General features: G+C 44.3%; 1 protein-coding gene across 10 annotated transcripts in view; it reads left to right on the top strand.

Moving 5' to 3' along the window:
- sox5 (SRY-box transcription factor 5) overlaps positions 1–21624 on the top strand; it is a 353819-nt gene that overhangs the window by 272419 nt on the left and 59776 nt on the right. For all 10 annotated transcript variants that reach the window (XM_052033500.1, XM_052033492.1, XM_052033495.1 and 7 more), the window contains 3 exons: positions 301–447; positions 9694–9874; positions 17073–17245. In XM_052033500.1, the coding sequence (XP_051889460.1) occupies positions 301–447; positions 9694–9874; positions 17073–17245 (501 nt within the window). The remainder of the gene's footprint in view (positions 1–300; positions 448–9693; positions 9875–17072; positions 17246–21624) is intronic.

The raw sequence follows: 21624 nt of genomic DNA, 5'->3' as shown, positions 1-21624 counted from the left end.
ATGAATTAAGTTGAAATTTAACAAATTAAGTACAGAAGAGAAATGCTGCTGTGATTCAAGCTTTAACATAGAAAAGAGAATTGCTATGGGCACCTGCAACTTATAACTCATCAATAGATTGCCCTTGACTTTGAGTACAGATATGTTTGCGAGTACTTGGTTCTTGGTGTAAAACAATGTGAACTGAATTGTGTCGGGCCCACAGTAAAGTCATTCTTATCAATGAAAAGTTATGGAAGTAATTTTACTGTGATTAAGAATGTGTGCATTTCTAAGTGACATCCATTGCTCCATTTACAGCAGTTGTATGCGGCCCAACTTGCAGCCATGCAAGTGTCTCCTGGAGCCAAGTTACACAGTATGTCGCAGTCCAGTCTAAGCAACACACTATCACCCAACAACATCCAGGCAGAGAAAGGCAGAAACAGCCCCCCGCCCAAAAGCAAGGTACTGTGATCATTTTCCAAACATGATGACTTTCAGATAACTGTTCGATACTGTTAAAGGGATATCCTTTTACCTCTAATCAGCATCTATCCAAAACGTATGGTGAGGGAGTGGAGTAGCTTCATGGTACCAGAGTGGTTAAATTATTGGATTAGTAATCCGGAGCTCCGGGTTTACAATCCAGAGATCGGAATTCAAATCCCACCACAGCGGATGTGGAATTAAATTCAGATTGACTAATCTGGCATTAAAGAAACACCGGTCATGAGTAATGATGATGACATAACTACTGGATTAAGACTTAATGTTCTTCAGGAAGGAAAGCTACCATCCTTCACAACATTTAATACTGGGCCCACCAATGTAGTTGACTCTTAACTGGCTTTCAACAGAGCAACATTTAAGCGCAGGCAATAAATGTTGGTCTTTCCACTGATGCCCTGATCCTGAAAGATGAATAAAAACTAACTCTCTAAGCCAATTAATTATTTGACATCTGTTTTTTTTCTGAAGAGGCACTCATAAAATGGAGAATTCTTTACCAGTTCAGGAAACTGCATGAGATCCCGTTGCATTATTCGAAGGGGAGGGCAGAGAATTCTCCTGGTAGTATTTATTCCTCATGGAACAGCAGCCAAACAGGTCAATGGGCGAACAACTCATTTGCTGTTTGTGGCATTTTGTTGTGTGTAAATTGGGAGCATTGCTTATCCATGTAAAACACGCATGGCACTTTACAAGTAGTATACTGGCTGTGCGATGATCAGGGAACTTTGAAAGGATGAAGGCAAAAACCAGGGAGGAAGGATCAGAATCTGGGGTTTGGGTGGGATGAGGAGAAGTGGATGATGGTGTCACAGATTGCAATATAAACTTTAATTGAAGGGTCCTTCTAGATTGAAGATTGTGGTAGAAACCTATAAATCAGGACCCCTTTGCTAGAACTGTGGTATCAAGGATATTTTGCCCATAGTTAAGTATAGCATCAGTTTTCAATCATTTTCCAATGTTGTCAACAGACATTGACCAGAAGAACACACTCTGCCCAATTCGGAATCAGAATCAGGTTTATTATCACTGACATAGGTCGTGAAATTTGCTGTTTGTGGCAGCAGTTACAGTGCAAGACAGCACAGTAGTGTAGTGGTTAGCGTAACACTATTACAGTGCCAGTGACCCGGGTTCAATTCCGGCCACTGTCTGTAAGGAGCTTGTACGTTCTCTCCACGTGTCTGCGTGGGTTTCCTCCGTGTGCTCCGGTTTCCTCCCACATTCCAAAGATGTACGGATTAGGAAGTTGTGGGCATGCTATGTTGGCGCCGGAAGCGTGGCGACACTTGCGGGCTGCTCCCCGAACACTGTACGCAAAAGATGCATTTTACTGTGTGTTTCGATGTACATGTGACTCATAAAGAAATCTTATCTTAAAAAATTACTATAAGTTACAAAAATAAATAAGTAGTGCAAAAGAGGACCATGGACCATTCAGAAATCTGCTGGCAGAGGGGAAGAAGCTGTTCCTGAAATGTTGAGTGTGGGTCTTCAGGTGATGGTAGTACTTGATGGTAGTAACGTGAAGAGGGTATCCAGATGTTTAAAGCCCAGCTGTGTTCCGACAGCACAAGTTTTCTTTCATTCCTTTCTCCTTTTGTCAAAACTCACCCTGCCCCTTTAAAGTCTATTCATATTGAGCAGTTTGAGAGAGTGAATGACTCGGTAGAGTTGGACTGGCTATGGGACACTGAGACACCTACGTACACTTGAACTGCAGACTGTAACGCCTATGGGTCAAATTGAACAATAGGTTCATTCTCTATCTCAGCTTAACAACGTGACTGAAAACTGATGCTGCACTTAGACAAAGTATCTTAGAGACAGTAAAACTCTGATAATCCATCACCCTTGGGACTGGACTAGCCAATTTTCCAGATGATTGGATGTTACTCCTTTAATGTACAAACACACATTTATTTCACTTTTTTTTACATGTTATGCAGGAGTTTAATAAATTTTCATGTGAACTCAGTGAGTTTAAAGGGAGTGGGGATCCTAGCTCCGGATCCTAGCTCCGGATCCTAGCTCCGGTCACCCATGTTCCTGACCCCCTGGTGTTCTGGACACCCCACTCCAGCTCCAGCCACAAACCCAGCCCACAGCCCGCACCCACCGTCGCATTCAGGGCCCCAGCTCTGACTGCGCACCCTGCTCACACTCTGGATTCCCAGCTCACTTTCTACACAGACGAGTGAGTCGGATGCTGGATTTTCAGGGTTTCTGAACAAACAGATGTCAGGATTATCGTAGTCTTTGCTCTACTCCCTCACCGGCAAAGGGGCCCCAAGTTTCGAGGTCCAGCAACAATGTTCACTTTAGAAGAACCTCTTATTAAAACTTGTTTCTGCTTTGTATATAGCAGTGTTAATTTTTCACCCTTTGCCCAAGCCTAGATATCATTCAGTAATCAAGGTCCCTTGCTTGCATCATCAACTTTTTGTATATTTGGGATATTTTTTTAACACTGACAGCATATCTATTGCTGTTGAATGTGCTTTTAACGTGAGCTTGAGGGTCCACAGGCCGACCTGCCTGTGTGTTACTCCCTGACACATCCATGAAGGACTTGTGCATGGTTCCGTCTTCACTTCATGTCTGCCTGTGTGAGTTTGCTGCTCCAAAGGCAGCACGTTCCAGCACATGCCCCAGTTGCCAGGAATTGCAATGCAATCAAGTTGGCTTGTCCACCATAAGATTAGTCACGGGGTTGTTGCTATTTTGGTCCTTAATAATTATGTTAATTTATGATGGATTGCTGCACTAATGGGCTTTCCTTTGTTGTAAAACTGCATTAAAGCCATAAATGAGGAGCACCCTTTGTGGCTTAATATAGCTGGAGCTCTTTGTTTTGTATCTTTTCACGGAACTTAAAGATTTGTCAGCATGAGTGTGTTGTGGTGCCAAACATCGATTCTGCTGCTTCAACAAAGAAGAAATTATAAATTGAAGATTGATAGTAGATGAGATACATGCAGAGCTCCATTGATTTTCATCTGGAGAGATGAAATATAAATAAAATAATCACAAAAACTCTTGAAACAGATCGGTGAACGTAATAGAGAAAACCATGATGTTGATTGTCATCTTTAATGTAACTAACTGTTCCAAGGTGTTTCACAAGATTGATACAGAACACAATATGGTATAAAACCACTTCGAGAAGTATAAAACCAGGTGACCAAGTACTTGGTCAAAGGGTTTAAGTTTTAGGGAACATCTTAAAGGAGAGGTGAAGAGAGGAAGGCAACTCTAGAGCGGCAGATCAAGGTAGCTCGAGGCAGAAGTAAATGCAAAGGATGTGAAATCATAGAATTATGGAAATTATATGACACGGATGGAGGCCATTCAGTCCATCTTGCTTGTGTCAGTCAAAAGAGCCATCCAGCCTATTCCTGCCTTTCAGCACTGGGTTTGTACCCTTACAGGTCGAAGCTCTTCAAGTACACATCCAAGTACTGTTTAAATGTACTGCTGGAGGAACTCGGCAAGTCAGGCAGCATCTGTAGAGGGAAATGGACAGTTGACGTTTTGGGTCGAGACTTTCATCTGGACTGCAGGAGTTCCTCTAGCAGCTTGTTTTTTACTTCATACCCCAGCAGCTGCAGTCTCTTATGTCTGCACTCTACTGTTTAAATGTGGTGAGGGATTCTGACTCTACTGTCCTTTCAGGAGGTGAGTTCCAGACCCCTGAAATCTTCTGGGTGAAAAGAATATTTTTCCCATTTGCTCTCAGATTCTTATACCAATTTCTTTAAATCTCTGTGCCCTGGCTATTGACCTCGTTACTAAGGGAAATAGATCCTTTCTATTTCTGTTGGCACCTCATAATTTTAGACAACTCAATTAAGTCTCCTTCAGCCTTCTCTCTTCAAAGAAAACTATCCCACGTTATCCAATCTTTCCTCATGGTTATAATTTTCTGGTCCAGGCAACATCCTGATATATTTTCTCTGCAACCACTCCTGTGCAATCACAGCTTTCTGATAATATGGTGACCAGAACTGGACACCGTACTCTGACTGTTGACTAGGTAGTGTTGTATCCAGTCCCCTTTCATATCCTTGCTCTTACGGGCTGTCACCTAGGCTCATAAGGCATCCCTGAATTCTTTTAAATCACCTTAATGACCTGTCTTTGTACCTTTAAAGATCTACAGACACACAATCGAAGGTACCCACATTCTCCCACACCACTTGAAAAAACTCCCATTGACTGTATACTCCCTGCCTTGTGCATTTCACCAAATGCATCACCCCCACACTTCTCCAGGTTAAATTCTGTTTGCCATTTTCTGCGCAACGGACCAGTCCATTGATATCATTCCTGCAGTCCAAAGCTTTCCTCCTCTCTGTCAATCACACAAGAAATTTTGTATCATCTACAAACTTCTTTATCATGTTCTCTTCATTAAATTTAAATCATTAATAAAAAAACAAGGGTCCAAGTTCCCAGCCCTGTAGCAACAGCCTTCCTGTCACCTGTCAATCATTACACTCTGATTTAGACCCAATTTACAACTTTCCCTTGGACCCCATAGGTTTTTTAGTTTTTGATCAGTCTGCACATGCAGACTGTATCAAACACCCTGCCCTCATTTTCTGTCCTTGTTACCTCCTTAAAAAACTTAGTTGCAAGACAAACATGATAAGATAAGATATCTTTATTAGTCACATGTACATCGAAATACACTGTGAAATTCATCTTTTACGTAGCGTGACCTGGGGGCAGCTCGCAAATGTCGCCACACTTCCGGCACCAACATAGCATGCCCACAACTTCCTAACCCGTACGTCTTTGGAATATGGGAGGAAATCAAGGCACCTGGAGGAAACCAACACAGACATGGGGAGAACATATAAACTCCTTACAGACAGCGGCCGGAATTGAACCCAGCTCGCTGGCACTGTAATAGTGTTATGCTAACCGCTACACTACTGTGCCTGCCCCTAAACAAGGTTAATGGTAGGACTCTTAGCAGTGTGGAGGAACAGAGGGATCTTGGGGTCCACGTCCATAGATCCCTCAAGGTTGCCATGCAAGTTGATAGGATTGTTAAGAAGGCGTATGGCGTGTTGGCCTTCATTAGTTGGGGTATTGAGTTCAAGAGCCGCAAGGGAATGTTGCAGCTCTGTAGAACTCTGGTTAGGCCACACTTGTATTGTTTTCAGTTCTGGTCGCCTCATTATAGGAAGGATGTGGAAGCTTTATAGAGGGTGCAGAGGAGATTTACCAGGATGCTGCCTGTGAGTTAGGGCTTTTCTCTTTGGAGAGAAAGAGGATGAGAGGTGACTTGATAGAGATGTACAAGATGATAAGAGGCATAGATCAAGTGGACAGTCAGAGACTTTTTCCCAGGGCGACAATGGCTAACACGAAGGGGCATAATGTTAAGGTGATTGGAGGAAGATATAAGGGGGATGTCAGGGGTAAGTTTTTTACTCAGAGAGTGGTGGGTGCGTGGAACACACTGCCTGCAGAGGTTGTGGGGGCAGATACATTGGGGATATTTAAGAGACTCTGAGATAGCCACATGAATGATAGAGAAATGGAGGGCTATGTGGGAGGGAAGGGTCAGATAGATCTTAGAGCAGGATAAAATGTTGGCACAACATTGTGGGCTGAAGGGCCTGTACTACGCTGTAATGTTAAGAGTGAAATTCATGCTGTCTGTCCCTGATTAATCTGTGCCTGTCTAAATGGTTCATGCTGTCCCCCAGAAATGATCCCAATAATTTGCCCACCAGTGAAGCTCGATTAACTGGACTGTAAGCACTTAGTTCATCCCTCCCACTCTTTCTAAACCATGGTACAAACAGTCCTCTGATCCTTTGGCACCATTCCTGTAATCAGGCAGGGTTGACAGATGGTGACCAGAGGCTCCACAGTTTCCCCTTTTGCTTCTTCTATTAGACTGGGTTATATTTAACCTGGTCCTGATGATCTATCCACTTTCAAAGATGCTAAATATTTAATCTTAATACTTCTTTCATGATGCTTCTCCCATCCAATATCTCACACTCGTCCTTCTTTCCTGTGACTGCAGCATCACCCACTTTTGTGGAGACGGTCGCAAAGTATTCACTCGGGACCTTACCCACGTCTGCTTCCGCACACAGGTTATCTTCTTGGTCCTTAATAGGCCCTAATATTTCCTTGGAGAACACAGGAGACTGCAGATTCTGGAATCCGGAGCAACAAACAAGATGCTGGACGAACTCAGCGGGTCAGGCAGCATCTGTGGAGGGAAATGGACAACGTAAACTGTCTGTTTCCCTCCACAGATGCTGCCTGATCCGCTGAGTTCGTCCAGCACCTTGGTTGTTGCTCCTAAAACTTCCTTCGTTATTCTCTCGGTGTTTATGTACTTATGAAGAATCTTTAACTTCTTCTTACCAATACTTTTTCATGATCTTTCTATGCTTTCCTATTTCTCTTGTAGTTTTATCCCTACACTTACTCTACTCTTTCAGGTCCTAAGCTCTCTGTGTCTGACATAAGTTTCCCCTTTTTTTAACCTTATCCAATTCTCACTGCACCTTATCGCTGGGGACTTTGGGCATGACAATCTTAAACCTTTCCTTATGGGAGCATGTTAACCCTGAACCCCTCAAATCATTTTGAATACCTCCCATTGATTTAACACATGTACCTTCAAGTGGCTATTTCCATAAGATTAGAATTGGAGTACAAAGACCCAAAGGCCTGGGTAAGGGTACACGTAGAGAATATTATGCTTGTAGGAACAGACAGCCTTTCAGGCAAGCTCCATCACTCAATTAAATGATGAGTGATTGCATCCGAACCCTTTTTTAGTTTCATAATTTCTTTTCAATATAGAAGTCCAAGATCTCATCCGTTATTTTTTGAATGATGGAGCAAACTTGAGGGACTCCTGACTCCTGCTCCTACTTATTTTCAGTGCTTGTGTTCAGTCGAGTCTCCAATTATCCCAAAGTCCACGCGGCTTATCGGGAGATGATTTCTGGATTTCCGCTGTGTGGTCCGATGGCAAGGGGATGAGATGACTAACAAGCAAAAGTGGAATGCAGTCGGGAAAAGATTGGATTGTCCTTCAAATATAGCCTCACCTACATAGCCCAGAATAACAAGAATTAGTGTAGACTTTATGTTGTAAACTTATCATAAAAGTTTACCATTTTATGATAAACTTGGGATCATAAAATGGATCCTAAGTTTATCCATTTCAAGTAACAATGACAATGTTACTTGAAATGGATAAATTTGGGATTACATTAGAACATCTCGAGAATTCAAGAGCCAGCTACGGTTACTTGTTTCTCTCCTCCAGATGCTGGTCAATGATCAGAAATGATTTAGGGTTTAAGGGGATAAGTGACCCCTGGGGAATCTGTGACCGTCACCACAAAAACACCAATTTGATGTGAATGACCTATAACCCAGCCGTAGGAAGTTGCAAGGGCCTCTGAAGGTGGCTCTGATGCTGAAAGGAAGCATCTTATTCTTGGTGTAAAATCTGAAGGCATGTTCGATCCTCAGAGCCTTTCTAAGTCAAAGGTTGTGGGTTAAGTTTAAGGGACTTGAACACAAAACTCCAGCTTGACACTCTCCTGTGGTATTTTATAGAAAATTATTTGTTCATAGGATGCTGATATCATTGGCAATGTTAACATTTATTATCCATCCCTAATTTCTTCTGAACTGTGGAGGCAGTTAAAAGTCAACTACACTGGTGGGTCTGGAGTCATGTATATCAGGGAAGAGCAGCCAACTTCCATCTTTAATGAACGGGATGGATTTTTGCAGCAATCCAGTAGTTTCATTGTTGCCATTATCCAGGCTCGATTGTTGTTTTCCATTCAGGAGTTAGTTCATTCCATCAGTTGAAATTCCCCAGCTGTTATGTTGGGATTCCAACTCTCGGATTTGGAGCACAGGTCCAGAGGTCAGACTGCTGCTCCACTATCGTAACCACTATGCTGCTATACTGAGGGAGTCCTGCCCTCTTGGAAGTGCCCTCTTTCCAAAGTTCAAGCTCCAGACGGTTCCCTCAAGCACTTATAAAAGATTCCATCACATAATCTCAACAAAGACCAGAAGAATTATCCTCCTTAACCTGACTAGTATTTATCCCCCAATCAACACCACTAAAGCAGATTACTTGGTCATCGTCACATTGCTGTTGGTGGGAGCTTTCTGTGCACAAAATGGCTGCTGCATTTCCTAAGGGACTAAAGAGGCAACAGTTCAAAAGTACGTCATTTGACCTGAAGCAATTCAGGATGTCGTGAAAGTGAGGTGAAAGGTAGATTAGAAAGTTCTAGATTATTTTTTCATGGAAGACTACGGAGAAGCCATTGTTTGGAAAATTGGATCTCTTGTGTGATTTAACCTTGAGGGATGGTCAACTGAAACTATCAGAGCTGAGACTAAGATAAGTTCTTTATTAGTCACATGTACATTAAAACACACAGTGAAATACATCTTTTGCGTAGTGATTTTGGGGGGTAGCCCGCAGGTGTCGCCATGCTTCCGGTGCCAACATAACGTGCCCACAACTTCCTAACCTGTACGTCTTTGGAATGTGGGAGGAAACCAGAGCAATGGTAGGTTGAAGCATTGAGGGTTATAGTAACTGCAGGTGAATAATGTTAGGGTGGAGATCAGCCATTATCCAATGGAATGGTTGGACAGGCTCATGTTCTTGTGGTACAAACTGTCCCACTTTTCAAGATCCTCGCCGATTCCACAAGGTAATAATTGGCCAGTCTCGGTGCAAGAACAAGATGTTGCTCTGAGTTGCACCCCACCCCCATCCCATCCCTCCACCCTCCCAATGAACTAATTGTCATCTTGTTAATCAGTCCAGGAGTGTGTGGGCACAGCTGCCAGAGGAGCTTTATCTGATTCAGTCGCTCTGCCATGTGAAAGTCCCATCTTAATTTGATGCAATTATTTCATCAACGGAATGATATCAGCAGCCTGATTAATTTATAAAGCATGTTTTTGCAACTGAATGTACCTCTTTGATTCTCATTATGTGCACTGATAGTGGCAAAATGAGTATTTATGAAGAAGGCTGCCAAATCTTCTTGTTTATTGGTTTTTGGAGCCATGAGCTGCATCAGTTAATAAATACTTGCATTTTCTGTGATGAGCTCCGGCTGTTCCTTCTACTCTGACTGTACGGGGCTTTACTTTGTTATTGTTTAGGACGAGGTGACGCAGCCACTAAACCTCTCAGCCAAGCCGAAAACTTTTGATCCCACAAAGTCGCCGGTGTCGCCGAGCTCCCCGCCGATCCCCACTCTGAAAGCCAGCACAGGACCTGGCCACCTCAAGCCTGCCATCTCCACCACGTTAAGTGGCACTCCTGGTCGAATGACTTCAATAGGTACGTGACCCGCCCAGTTTGTATCCGTGTGCATGTGTGTGTCTGGGCATGTCTTTGTGTGTGTGTGTGTGTGTGTGTGTGTTTGCCTATGTGTGTGTGTACACTCAGTGTGCGCGTGTGCATACACTGTATGTGTGTTTCTATCTGTGTGTACAAGTACTGTGTGTGTATGTGTGTGAGCAAGCACCGTGTGTGTGTTTGCCTGTGTGTGTGTTTGCCTGTGTGTGTGTACACTCAGTTTGTGTGCGTGCATGCACTGTGTGTGTGTGTGCACTCTGTGATTGTGTGTGTATGCGCATGTGCGTTCTTTGTGTGTGCGTACGCACGTGTCGATGGCTGTATGTGTGCGCGTGTGTGTCTGCATGTGTTTCTGCATATGTGTCTGTGTGTGCACTCATGTCTGTGGGTGTGTTGTGTGTGTGTGCCTGTGTATGCACATGCATGTTTGTATAAGCATGTGTGTTGTGCATGCATGTGTGTGTGTGTGAGAGTGCGTCTTGTTTCTTCACAGGATGCTGGTTACCAGATGAATGGATTTATGAGCCAAATGCTCTGCATTCCAGACATGGCCCTGCTGTGCACCACTTCCAGTGATCTGTACAACAGACAAGCCAGTTGTTTAGTGTGTCACTGACAACTGCCTCCTGTATCCCATTCTCTCCTCCACCTTATTCTCACGATCAGTGGTAACTCTGTCCAATGACACAATCTGTCCCTCTCATCATCAGTGAATGTACTCATGGTAGTTCCTTGCACTCACCCAAGCACCGCGATCTCTCCTCCTCCTTTTGATTCCCCTGTTCCGACTCCCTACCCTTTCCTCACATTATTTAGTTTGCGGTACATTATCTCATCATTCAGTCTACATGGTAACTGCGTCTTGTGCCATAACTATTTTCCTGCCCTCCTCAGAATTGCTACACAGGTGCATCTAAGATAAGATATCTTTATTAGTCACATGTACATCAAAACACACAGTGAAATGCATCCTTTGCGTAGAGTGTTCTGGGGGCAGCCCGCATGTGTTGCCACGCTTCCGGTGCCAACATAGCATGCCCACAACTTCCTAACCCGTACGTCTTTGGAATGTGGGAGGAAACCGGAGCACCCGGAGGAAACCCACACAGATACGGGGAGAACGTACAAACTCCTTACAGACAGTGGTCAGAATTGAACCTGGGTCGCTGGCGCTGTAAAGCGTTACGCTAACCGCTACACTACAATAGAGTTGCTATCTCACAGCTACAACATCCTGGGTTCCATCCTGACCTGGGGTGCCATCCATGTGGAGTTTGTATATTCTCCCTGTGACTGCAGGCATTCCCCCCAGGTGCTCCTGTCTCCTCCCACATCCCAAAGACATGTTGGTTGACAGGTTACAACAAACAATTTGCTGGGGGAGCTCAGCGGATGGAGCAGCACCTGTGGGAAGAAAGGAATTGTCGATGTTTCTGGTCCAAACCCTGTATCAGATCCCGATGCAGGGTTTCGACCTGAAACGTTGACAATTCCTTCCCTCCCACAGATGCTGCTCGACCCGCTGTCCCTCCAGTAGATCGTTTGTTGCTCCAGATTCCAGCATCTACAGTCTCTTTGGTTGATAGGTTAACATAGTTAATAACTTTGGCTGACAACCTATCTGGTTGATAGGTTAATTAGTCACAGTAAATTGTGCCAGGTCTGTAAGTGAGTAGTGACATCTGGCAGGGAGGAAGTTGATTGCGATGCAGGGAGGATAAAGTAGAATGAGTGTAAATGGGTGCTTAATGGTCAGTATGAACTTAATGGGCCAAATGGCCTGTATGACTCTATGGCCACACTTCCCATCTTTCACCTCTTCCCCTCCCGCCTCTCCACAGTTCCACGTTGTGTCAGATTTAGCTTCTGACAGCAAACTGCACGATACAGTGAAAAAGCAGAAGGCTCCACAAATGATTAACTTGCATCTTACGATCCAGATCCTGACTTTACTGATGGTGGGACATGAAGTAGCACGTTAGGATAAAGTTCAGGTCAATTCTTTTCTCGTGATGTTACTGCAGCTGCTATTTACTTTTGTTTTGTTAACTTTTTCTTGTACCTGTAAAAACTTGCAGGCAGGCATGCAGGATAAAGGTGAAAGAATGTAGGTGATTATTGTTCATTGTAGCTCACTTATGTCTTTTCCCACAAGCCCTGCATTTGGTGGAGTCATGGCATTTTCAGAATAAAAGGTCACAGCATAGATTAGGAACATTTTATTAACAGTTAAAGTGCTGCTGATATTTTTGCATGAAACGGGGTGGAATAACAAGAGAGGAGTTTATACTTACACAGAGCAGCACAGTGGTGTAGCAGGTAGGGCTACTGCCTTACAGCTCCCGTGACCGCTGTTTCCTCCCACATCCCAAAGACATTTTGGCCAGTTAAGTGGCCTCTGTAAATTACCTCTTAGTGTAGTTTAGTATCCAGAAGTATCAGAAAGGAGGTGACGTGCGAGTGTGAGAGAGAATGAGGTGGCACTGGAGGTAATGAGAGGGGGGAATCACCCTTGTGGGATTGCTTCCCTGGACGTGATGGGCCAAATGGCCTCCTTCTCTGTCATTAAAAGAGCCTTCACAATCTCAGAATACAACAGTGTGCTTTAATGAGTGCTTTTAAAGTGTATTGTCACCACAGAATCATAGAGTAACAACAGCATGGAAACAGACCAACTCGTCCACGCCAACCACGGTACCCGTCAAGCTAGTCCCATTTGCTTGTGCTTGGCCCATATCCCTCTGAACCCTTCCTATCCATGTACCTATCCAAATGCCTGTTAAATGTTGTTATTTTACCTGCCTCAACCACTTCCTCTGGCAGCTCGTTCCATATACGCATCACCCTCTGCGTGAAGAAGTTGCCCTCAAGTCCCTTTTAAACCTGTTGCCTCTCACCTTAAACCTCTGCCCTCTAGTTTTTAGTTCTTTTTCCCTGGGAAAGAGGCTATGTGTGTTCACCCTCTCTATACCCCTCATGACTTTCTACATCTCCATAAGGTCACCCCTCAACCTCCTGAATGTCCAAGCCTGCCCAACCTCTCCCTGTAACTCATGCCCTTGTGTCCTGGCAGCACTCTCGTAAATCTCTGCACTCCTTCCTGTTTTTATTCCATGATGTGGAAAAACGCAACAGCCAGTTTCTGCACACCAGGGTTCCACAGGCAACATTAGGACAGTTGTGCTCTTGTTGATATTAGTTGGGGATAAATATCAGCTGGAGCACTGAGGGTAATCAACCCACTCATCTAAGTGGAACCATGGGTCTTTGGTGTTTCTGTGAGAGAACAGACACCAGTTAAACATCGCATCAGAAAACCATCATCTCTGACAGCACAATACTCCCTCCGTGGTGGTAGTTCTGGATGCAGAGGAGATTTCGGAGAATGATACTAAAAAGGCGAGGATGAACATTTCAGAAGAGGAAGAACTGACTGGGTTTCTTTTCACCTTGAGAAGAGGTAGATGGAGGTCTTTAAAATTCTGAAGGCTTTTATGACAGAGTGGATGTAGGGGGGATGTTTTCAGCTGTGAGGGAGAGGCCATCACTGAAGAAGGTCATCAAGAAATCCAATAGGGGATTGAGAAGAAACTTCCTTGCCCAATAAGTGGTGAGAATGTAGAAAATGCCATCATGGAGGGTGGTCAAGGCAAATAGTATGGATGTGGTTAAGGGGAGACAGGGCAAGCATGTGAGGGAGAAGGAAAGGGGATGAAGCTGAGAGGTTTACATGAGGAAAGATGGGAAGGAGGCTTGGATGGAGCATAAGCCAATATTGGTTGGTTAGGCCAAATGGCCGGTGCCTGTGCTGTGCATCCTATGTAAGTTCTGCACTTGGAGTAGCTTGGATAATGGGCCGGATTTCTGGAGCGGGACACCGACAACAACCCAGTGAGCCAATGACTGAATTCTGCTCAAAGTAGATTTTGACCAATCAGATAAAAGGCTAATTTTTTTTACACCAGAAAGTTCTTGCTTGGGCCGAAATCATCTGAGCCTCTTATTATCGATTCATTAGTTTTGGAAGATAGGTTTGGGACAGGGGATAGACTCTTACAATTCATGTCTCATTTTTAACCAATTTGTTTCCTTGTTAACTTAATAATTAGCATCCCATTGGAAGAGTTGTTCCTTGGTCCTTTTCATCATACAGCATGGAACCAAGGGGTGAGGGATTTGTCTGTTCATTCATTGGGCTTTGCTGGAATTTTGAAAAGGTCAGGAAGCTCCACTGTTGGCTCAGCTGAGCAAAAGGTTGTGGGTTCAAGTTCCAATGCAGAGAATTGTGCATGCAATTCGGGCCAATGTTTGCAGTGTGGTATTAAAGGAGTATTGTGCATTGTTTGAGGCCTTGGCTGATAAACTGAAGCCCCAAAAAGCAATTAGGTGGACATAAAGGGTGAAGAAAAGAAAGTGACTTCTCCCCAGTTATTGACCAATATTTATCCCTCAACAAACATCAAAGAAACAGATCATCACATTGCTGTTTGTAGGACTTTGTGAAAAATTGGCTGTCAATTTTTCAACGTAATTTGGTAAGTGCTCTGAAGGAGCATCAGGTGTCCATACCACAGAAGACTCTCAGAAACCAGGTTCTTTTTAAGATGTATGGAAGTCTCTGATTTATTTACTAGCTTGCACCGTGTTACTTGTGGGGACTGAAATTGGCTTTTGGGGTAGGAGAGGGAAGGTCAATGATTTTTTTTGTTGTCCAACAGCACCTGGTAGCACCTGGTGAACAAAAAAAAAGTAAAAAGTTTCAGATGCTGGAATTCTGAAATAAAGACAAAGATTGCTGGAAGTACACAGCAGGTCAGGCAGCATCTGTGGAAAAGGAAACAGAGTTAATGTTTTAGGTTTTTGATCTTTCATTGGAGCTGAAAACTTAGTTCTTCTTCAACCTGTTGAGTAATCCTAGCATTTTCTGTTTTTAATACAGCAAAGTGGTTGCATTTGATTGAGATTCAGATGGGCCTGGTTATCGTATAGCCAGTTAAAACCTGGTATTGGTATTGGTTTATTATTGTCACTTGTACCGAGGTACAGTGAAAAGCTTGTCTTACAGGTCAATTCATTACACAGTGCAGTTACATTGGGTTAGTACAGACTGCATTGACGTAGTACAGGTAAAAACAATAACAGTACAGAGTAAAGCATCACAGCTACAGAGAAAGTGCAGTGCAATAAGGTGCAAGGTCACAACAAGGTAGATCGTGAGGTCAGAGTCCATCTCATTGTATAAGGGAACCGTTCAATAGTGAGAACTAGATGGCACAGAAATTTGGTACTTTCAGGAGAAGATTGGATGCACAAACTATTATTCACAGTTTGTATTCACTTGGGTTTAGAAGAACAAGAGACAATCCGGTTGAAACTATTAACTTGCCAGACTAACAAACAATCTGTTGGAGGAACTCAGAGGGTCAAGCAGCACCTGTGTGGCAAAAGGAATTATCAATATTTCGGGTTGAAGCTCTGCATCGAGATTGACTGTGGAGAGGGAAGATAGCCAGTATAAAAAGGAACAGTTGTGGGGCCGAGGAGTAGAGGTACATAGTTCACTGAAAGCAGCATCACAGGTAGACAGGGTGAAGAAAGTGTTTGGCATGCTGGCCTTCATCACTCAGGGCATTCAGTATAGGAGCTGGGACATTACGTTGCAGTTGTACAAGATGTTGGTGAGACCGCACTGTATTGTGTTCAGTTTTGGTCACCCTGTTATGGGAAAGACATCATTAAACTGGAAAGAGAGCAGAGAAGATTTACAAGGATGCTGCCAGGACTTGAGGGCCTGACTTATAGGGAGACGACATAGCAGGGAAGGGGAACTGAAAGCAATAGGGCATAGGTTTAAGGCGAGAGGTGAAAGATTTAAAAGGGACTTGTGGGGCAACTTCTTCACGCAGAGGGTAGAACGAGCTGCTAGAGAAAGTGGTTGAGGCAGGTACAACAACAACATTCAAAAGGCATTTGGATAAGTACATAGATTGGAGGGGTTTCGAGGACTATGACCCAAACACGGGCAAATGCGATTATCATAGTGGGTGCTACGGTTGACATGGACAAGTTGGGCTGAAGGGCCTGTTGCTGTGCTGCATTACTCTATGACTCAATGAGAGGTGGAGCGGTGAGATAGGGGCCAGTAGGTGATTGATGGACCCAGAACGGGTGAATGATGATGGCCAGATGGAGCGATGGGATTAGGAGACAGAGGCAAGTGGATGATAGGTGGAGGCAGGCAAAATATTTCCTGCCCTCTTATAGGACTAGACAGCTGGGATATGGGCAGCATGTTTCCTCTGGCTGGGTTATCTGTATTGAGGGCTCACAAGCCAAGAGATTCAAAGATGAGGATTACTCCCTTCACTCAGGGTAATAAACCTGTAGAATTTACTAACACAGAGGGCTGCAGAGGTTGGTTTGCTGAATACGTTTAAGAAGGAGACAGATAAATAGCTAGACACAAGTTATCGGGACACGTTGGGCAGGCTAGGACTTTATTTCTTGGAATGTAGGAGATTGAGGGGTGACCTTATGGAGGTGTATAAAATCATGAGGGGTATAGATAGGGTGAACGCACAGTCTTTTTCCCAGGAAAGGGGAAGTAAAAACAATAGGACATCGGTTTAAGGTGAGAGGGGAAAGGTTTAAAAGGGACCTGAAGGGCAACTTCTTCATGCAGAAGGTGGTGCGTATATGGAACGAAGGGAGTTCTCCTGCCAGTGGAAGTGGTTGAGGCAGGTACAATAACAACATCCAAAAAGTGCTTGGATAAATACCTGGATAGAAAAGGTTCAGGGAGATATGGGTCAAATGCAGGCAATTGGGACTAGCTTAGATGGGCACCTGAGCAGACATGGACGAGTTGGGCTGAAGGGCCAGTTTCTGTGCTGTATCACTCTATGACGATATAAAGGGCACCAAGAGGTACGGCAAGAGAACAAGAATATGATATGGAGACAGAGGATCCACCAGGATTGTACTGAGTGGTGGGGCAGGTCAGAAGGCCTGAATAGCTTACTCTTACTTGTTTGCTATGGTCCATAAAATGTTGGTAATTCTGTTTATGGAATCCTGAAAACAAGTGTACTCTTGGAATGTGTTTCGTAAAACTTCGAATGTTTGGTATATTCAGTCGCTCCTTCACCCGCGTTAGCTACCCTGTCTTTCTCCTATCCAGACATCCTCTCCTCCATCACATCCTCGGGTTACTTGAACGACCACGACGCCATGGCTAAAGCGATCCAAGAAGCCCGGCAAATGAAGGAACAGCTTCGGAGGGAGCAGCAGGCACTTGACGGGAAGGTTGCAGTCATCAACACTCTCGGCCTAAATAACTGCAGAATGGAAAAGGTCAGTGTAAATGTCTGGGCACCAAATAGTGTGATTCATTTTCATCGGAAGCCCTGTTCATTTTATTGCTGGTTGGTTGTGTTTTGTGAGACAATGCCCCTTTTTATGAAGAGAACCACGCACAGTCCCAATGTTCACAACTCCTCCCCACTTGATCTCACTTAATGAAATTTAACATCTGATTTAGACGAGGGCATGCTATTTTTAGCACAAGGGCTTCAGAACCAAGCAGAATTCGAAAAGAGCCAGCATCAACTCTGTTTACATATTTGAGAGAAGATATTGCCTAATTTAGTTTGGACTTACTAATTAAATTTGTTCATGCTTTGCACTAAATAACATTATTATTTACAGCGCAGATAGTGGATTTTCTAAAGCCTGCATTAGCCTGCAACCCATATTGTTGCCGCTATTTTTGCAATCTTGAGACTTTTCTTTTAAATAACGTGTATTTTTAAGCAGAGAAAAACAAATAGAAATCTTGGCGACTGCCATGGCGTTCCGCAGCTGCCCTCTACACCGAGATCCCATTTAAAAGCGAGAAGTGACACATTAATGATCTATTTAAATAATTATTGACCTACTGGAGATTGAGACTTTAATGTGGATTTGGCCATTTGTTTTAAGAAAGTGAAGGAATGGGCAAAAGGACACAGATAGCAGCTTACCGGATGTGACTGTGAGATTCGGGAAATGTCAATTGGGTAATGAGCTGTCAGGGAGAAGGGAAGATTGCTGGAAATGAATGATGTAACAATAAAGAGAGTCAAATTGTCATTTATGCTTCTGCAAAAATATTTTAAGTACGGACTCTGAAGGCGTGAACATTACTGGCAGGGAAGTTACTGACCTTCTTCAGTTGTCCTTGAAGAGTTGGTGCTTGCTGCCACCTTCGACCACTGCAGTCTGGGAGCCGTGTTCTGGGATATTTTCAGCAAATGAAGGGCAGTACCTGTGAAAGTTGAACAACTTGAGGGGAGCTTCCCAATGTGCGAGTGTCCCCACAGTGTCATTCTTTTTAGGATCCAAGAGGCTTTCACTTGCAGTTAAAAGTCAACCATGATGCGGGAATGGAATCGCACATTGATCAAAGCAGCTGTTGGGTCCCTTCCCCAAAGGATGCCGGTGAACCATTGGGTCTTATAGTTTGTAATGAAGCAAAAATGCTGGCGGTATTCAACAGGTCAGACAGGACTTGTGGAGTGAGGAACATAGATAACATTTCGAGTAGATGACCTTGCATTTTGTTTCATTGGTTCCTGGTGGCGGGCAACAGGTTGGCAATGTACTCAAGTTCCAGTAGGCCCTTGGCAAGGCACTAGCTGAGAGGCAAACCAAACCCAAACTAACCCAAACCCTATCCAAAACCCAATCCCTATGCTAACCCTATCCCTACACCTATCTCTAACTCTACCCCTATCCCTAATCCTACCCATAAACCTATCCCTCATCCCGTCCCTTTCCCTTTCCTTGTCCTCATCCCCGTCCTTGTCCTTGTCCTACCCCTAATCCTATTCCTAACCACTTCCTTTCTCATCGTCATTTCCAGAGAGACCAGAGTAACAAAAATCAGGGAAGCCCAGTCTCCACCTCCTTTCCACCCTCACGCCCACCAGCAACAACAATAGAAGCGACCCCACTACACAAGCCTTCCCTTTTGTACATTAAGCTACCAGTACATCTGACGGGGGATTTAGGAAATGGTTCTTTACCCAGATAGAAACGTGAAGCCCGATATTGTCTTCATTCCCTCCACAGCAGGCTCCAGGTGGCTGCTGTATGCGTCATTTCACAAATTATGGGGAGCACTTCCCACACCCATGACCTCCACCGCCGGGTAAAACCAGGGCAGCAGGTACAATGGGAACATCATATCCCGCAGGTTCCCCTCCAAGTCCCACACCGTCTTGACCTCGAAATCTATCCTCATTCCTTCATCGTGACAGGATCTGAATTCTGGAACTCCCTTCCCAATGACACTCTGGGGTTACTTTGCCAGAAGGACTGTGGTGGTTTAAGAAGGTGGCTCATCACCACCTTCTTGAGGGCTGTTGGGGATGGGCAATGAATGCTGACCCTGCCAGCAATGCCTGCTGCTTGAAAAATGAATGAATAAAAATAAATGAGGTATTTACAGCGTTCAGCATAGATAAGAAGGCGATGTTCGAGGGAGAAGTGTGTAGGAAGAGATGAAAAAGAAGGTGGCATCATGGTCGGCCCAGACAGTGTGGGCTGAAAGGCCTGTCCCTGTGCTGTACTCTTCTCTGCTCTATGGAACTGAGGAGACTTGCGCGCCCTAAACAAGTCTGGCCAACGGCCAACCTCGGTGCTTTACAATCTATGTAAATCTACATGTAGATTCGGCACGAAATATCAAATCCTGTTATCTGCTCTAAGTGTCCCTGGATGTTTGGGTTGGGTGAGAATGTCTGGAATGGGCAGTGTTGTTGGGCATGGAGACCGCCACCCTTGGCTGGCGGTGAAGGGGAACTGTTCATTGATAGGGCACAGCAGTGTTCTTGGGATTTCATGTTCTGGCATACTCTTCTGCCTCACTGCCGCACCTCTCAAGTTTAAGATAAGATAGGATATTTATTTATTTGTCACGTGTACATCGAAACACACAGTGAAATGCATCTTTTGCATAGAGTGTTCTGGGGGCAGCCCACAAGTGTCGCCACACTTCTGGCGCCAACATAGCATGCCCATAGCTCCTAACCTGTACGTCTTTGGAATGTGGGAGGAAACCGGAGCACCCGGAGGAAACCCACGCAGACACGGGGAGAACATACAAACTCCTTACAGGCAGCAGTGGGAATTGAACCTAGGTCGCTGGCGCTGTAATAGCATTATGCTAACTGCTATGCTACCGTGCCGCCCCAAAGCAGAACGCTCTCTCAGTTAAAAGGCCAGTGGGCTCACACATCTTCATAGTAAATCCTTGCATTTTAATTTTATATTTTTCCTCTCTTACCCTCAGCTGTTCCCTCCATGCTGAAGCTCATTGGGGTACAGTATGCACTGGGCTTAGTATTGTTCTTCACTTTTAAGGCCAGATATTTGACCATGGGGGTATCACAGCCAACCGTGACAAATGGACATGTACTTTCCAACACAGCTCCCTGGACAGCCGTCACTGGAAGGAAACCTGGCTGTTCATAACCCGACTGATCCCGCAGCCAAGCACACTGCTCAACCTGGGAGTCAGTGACAAGAGTAACATGCCTTGCCATCTCCAGCTGCCTTTGAGTGAGAATCTGGCTTCGGGAACTGTTGCAATCCATGCCATAGAGTCTTGGAGTTGTACAGCACGGAATCAGGCCTTCGGCCCACTACATCTGTGCCTACCTTTTTGCCCATCTACACTAACCCCACTTGCCCATTTTAGGACTGTATCCTTCGATACCTTGGCTATTTAAGTGTCTGTCTAAATGCTTCTTAGTTGTAGTGAATGTATCTGTTTGCACCTTTCCTCTGGCAGTGCATTCCAGACATCAACCACTCTCTGACCACCTTTAATTCTCCTACCTCTCACCTGTAAACTATGCCTTCATGTTTTTGATAGCCCTACCGTAGGGCTTAATTAAGTGTGCCTCTCATAATCTTATGTACTTTTATCTGGTCACCCCCTCAGTCTCATTCACTCCATGGAAAACAAACCCAACCTTTCCAATCTCTCCTCATAACTAAAGTCCTCCAATCCAGGCAACATCCTGGTGAATCTCCTCTGCACTCTCTCCAGTGTAATCACAACCTTTCTGCAGTGTGGTGACCAGAACTACACACAATACTGCAGGTGTGGCCTAACTAGTACATGGGCTCAACCTTAGAATGGCTTATCCAGCAGCTACCTGCCTTCTTTCTCAGAATACTTCAAGCAGTCCCTTTTCCCCCCTTCTCTGATAGTGGAACACCAGGAAGTCTGCTGTGAGCCAAGAATCCCACCCCACATAGTAACCCTCTGTGACATACTTGAGTTGCTCTTTATTAGTGTGTCTTGCCATGTCTTGCCATGTCACCTTTCTTACAGTGGCTATTCTGGGAAGAATATGAGAACTGTTTCCTAATTCCAAGAGCTGCCTCCAATAGTGTTGTACGGTTCAGCCCATGTCAACTTGGAAAGGGTTAATAACTGTTTAATAAACATTAATCCTTGTACCTCCTATTAATAGCTTTTAGAATAATTGTCGGTGGTCCTGAGAACGTTGCAAATAGACCAAAAGTACAGTCTATTTTATTTTTAGAAGATTTCCTTAAAGAATCTGGGTTTCCATCATCTTATGAAAAGGAAAACCGTCTCTTTAATCACAGTGTTAACCCGCTATTAGTGAGCAGCATGCATAATTGTTGTAGGCAGCTCTTGTAATCAGAAAAAGGTT

Source organism: Pristis pectinata, chromosome 19 (genome assembly GCF_009764475.1).
Source record: "Pristis pectinata isolate sPriPec2 chromosome 19, sPriPec2.1.pri, whole genome shotgun sequence".
Lineage (NCBI taxonomy): Eukaryota > Metazoa > Chordata > Chondrichthyes > Rhinopristiformes > Pristidae > Pristis > Pristis pectinata.
This window is presented reverse-complemented; position numbering and strand designations above follow the sequence as displayed.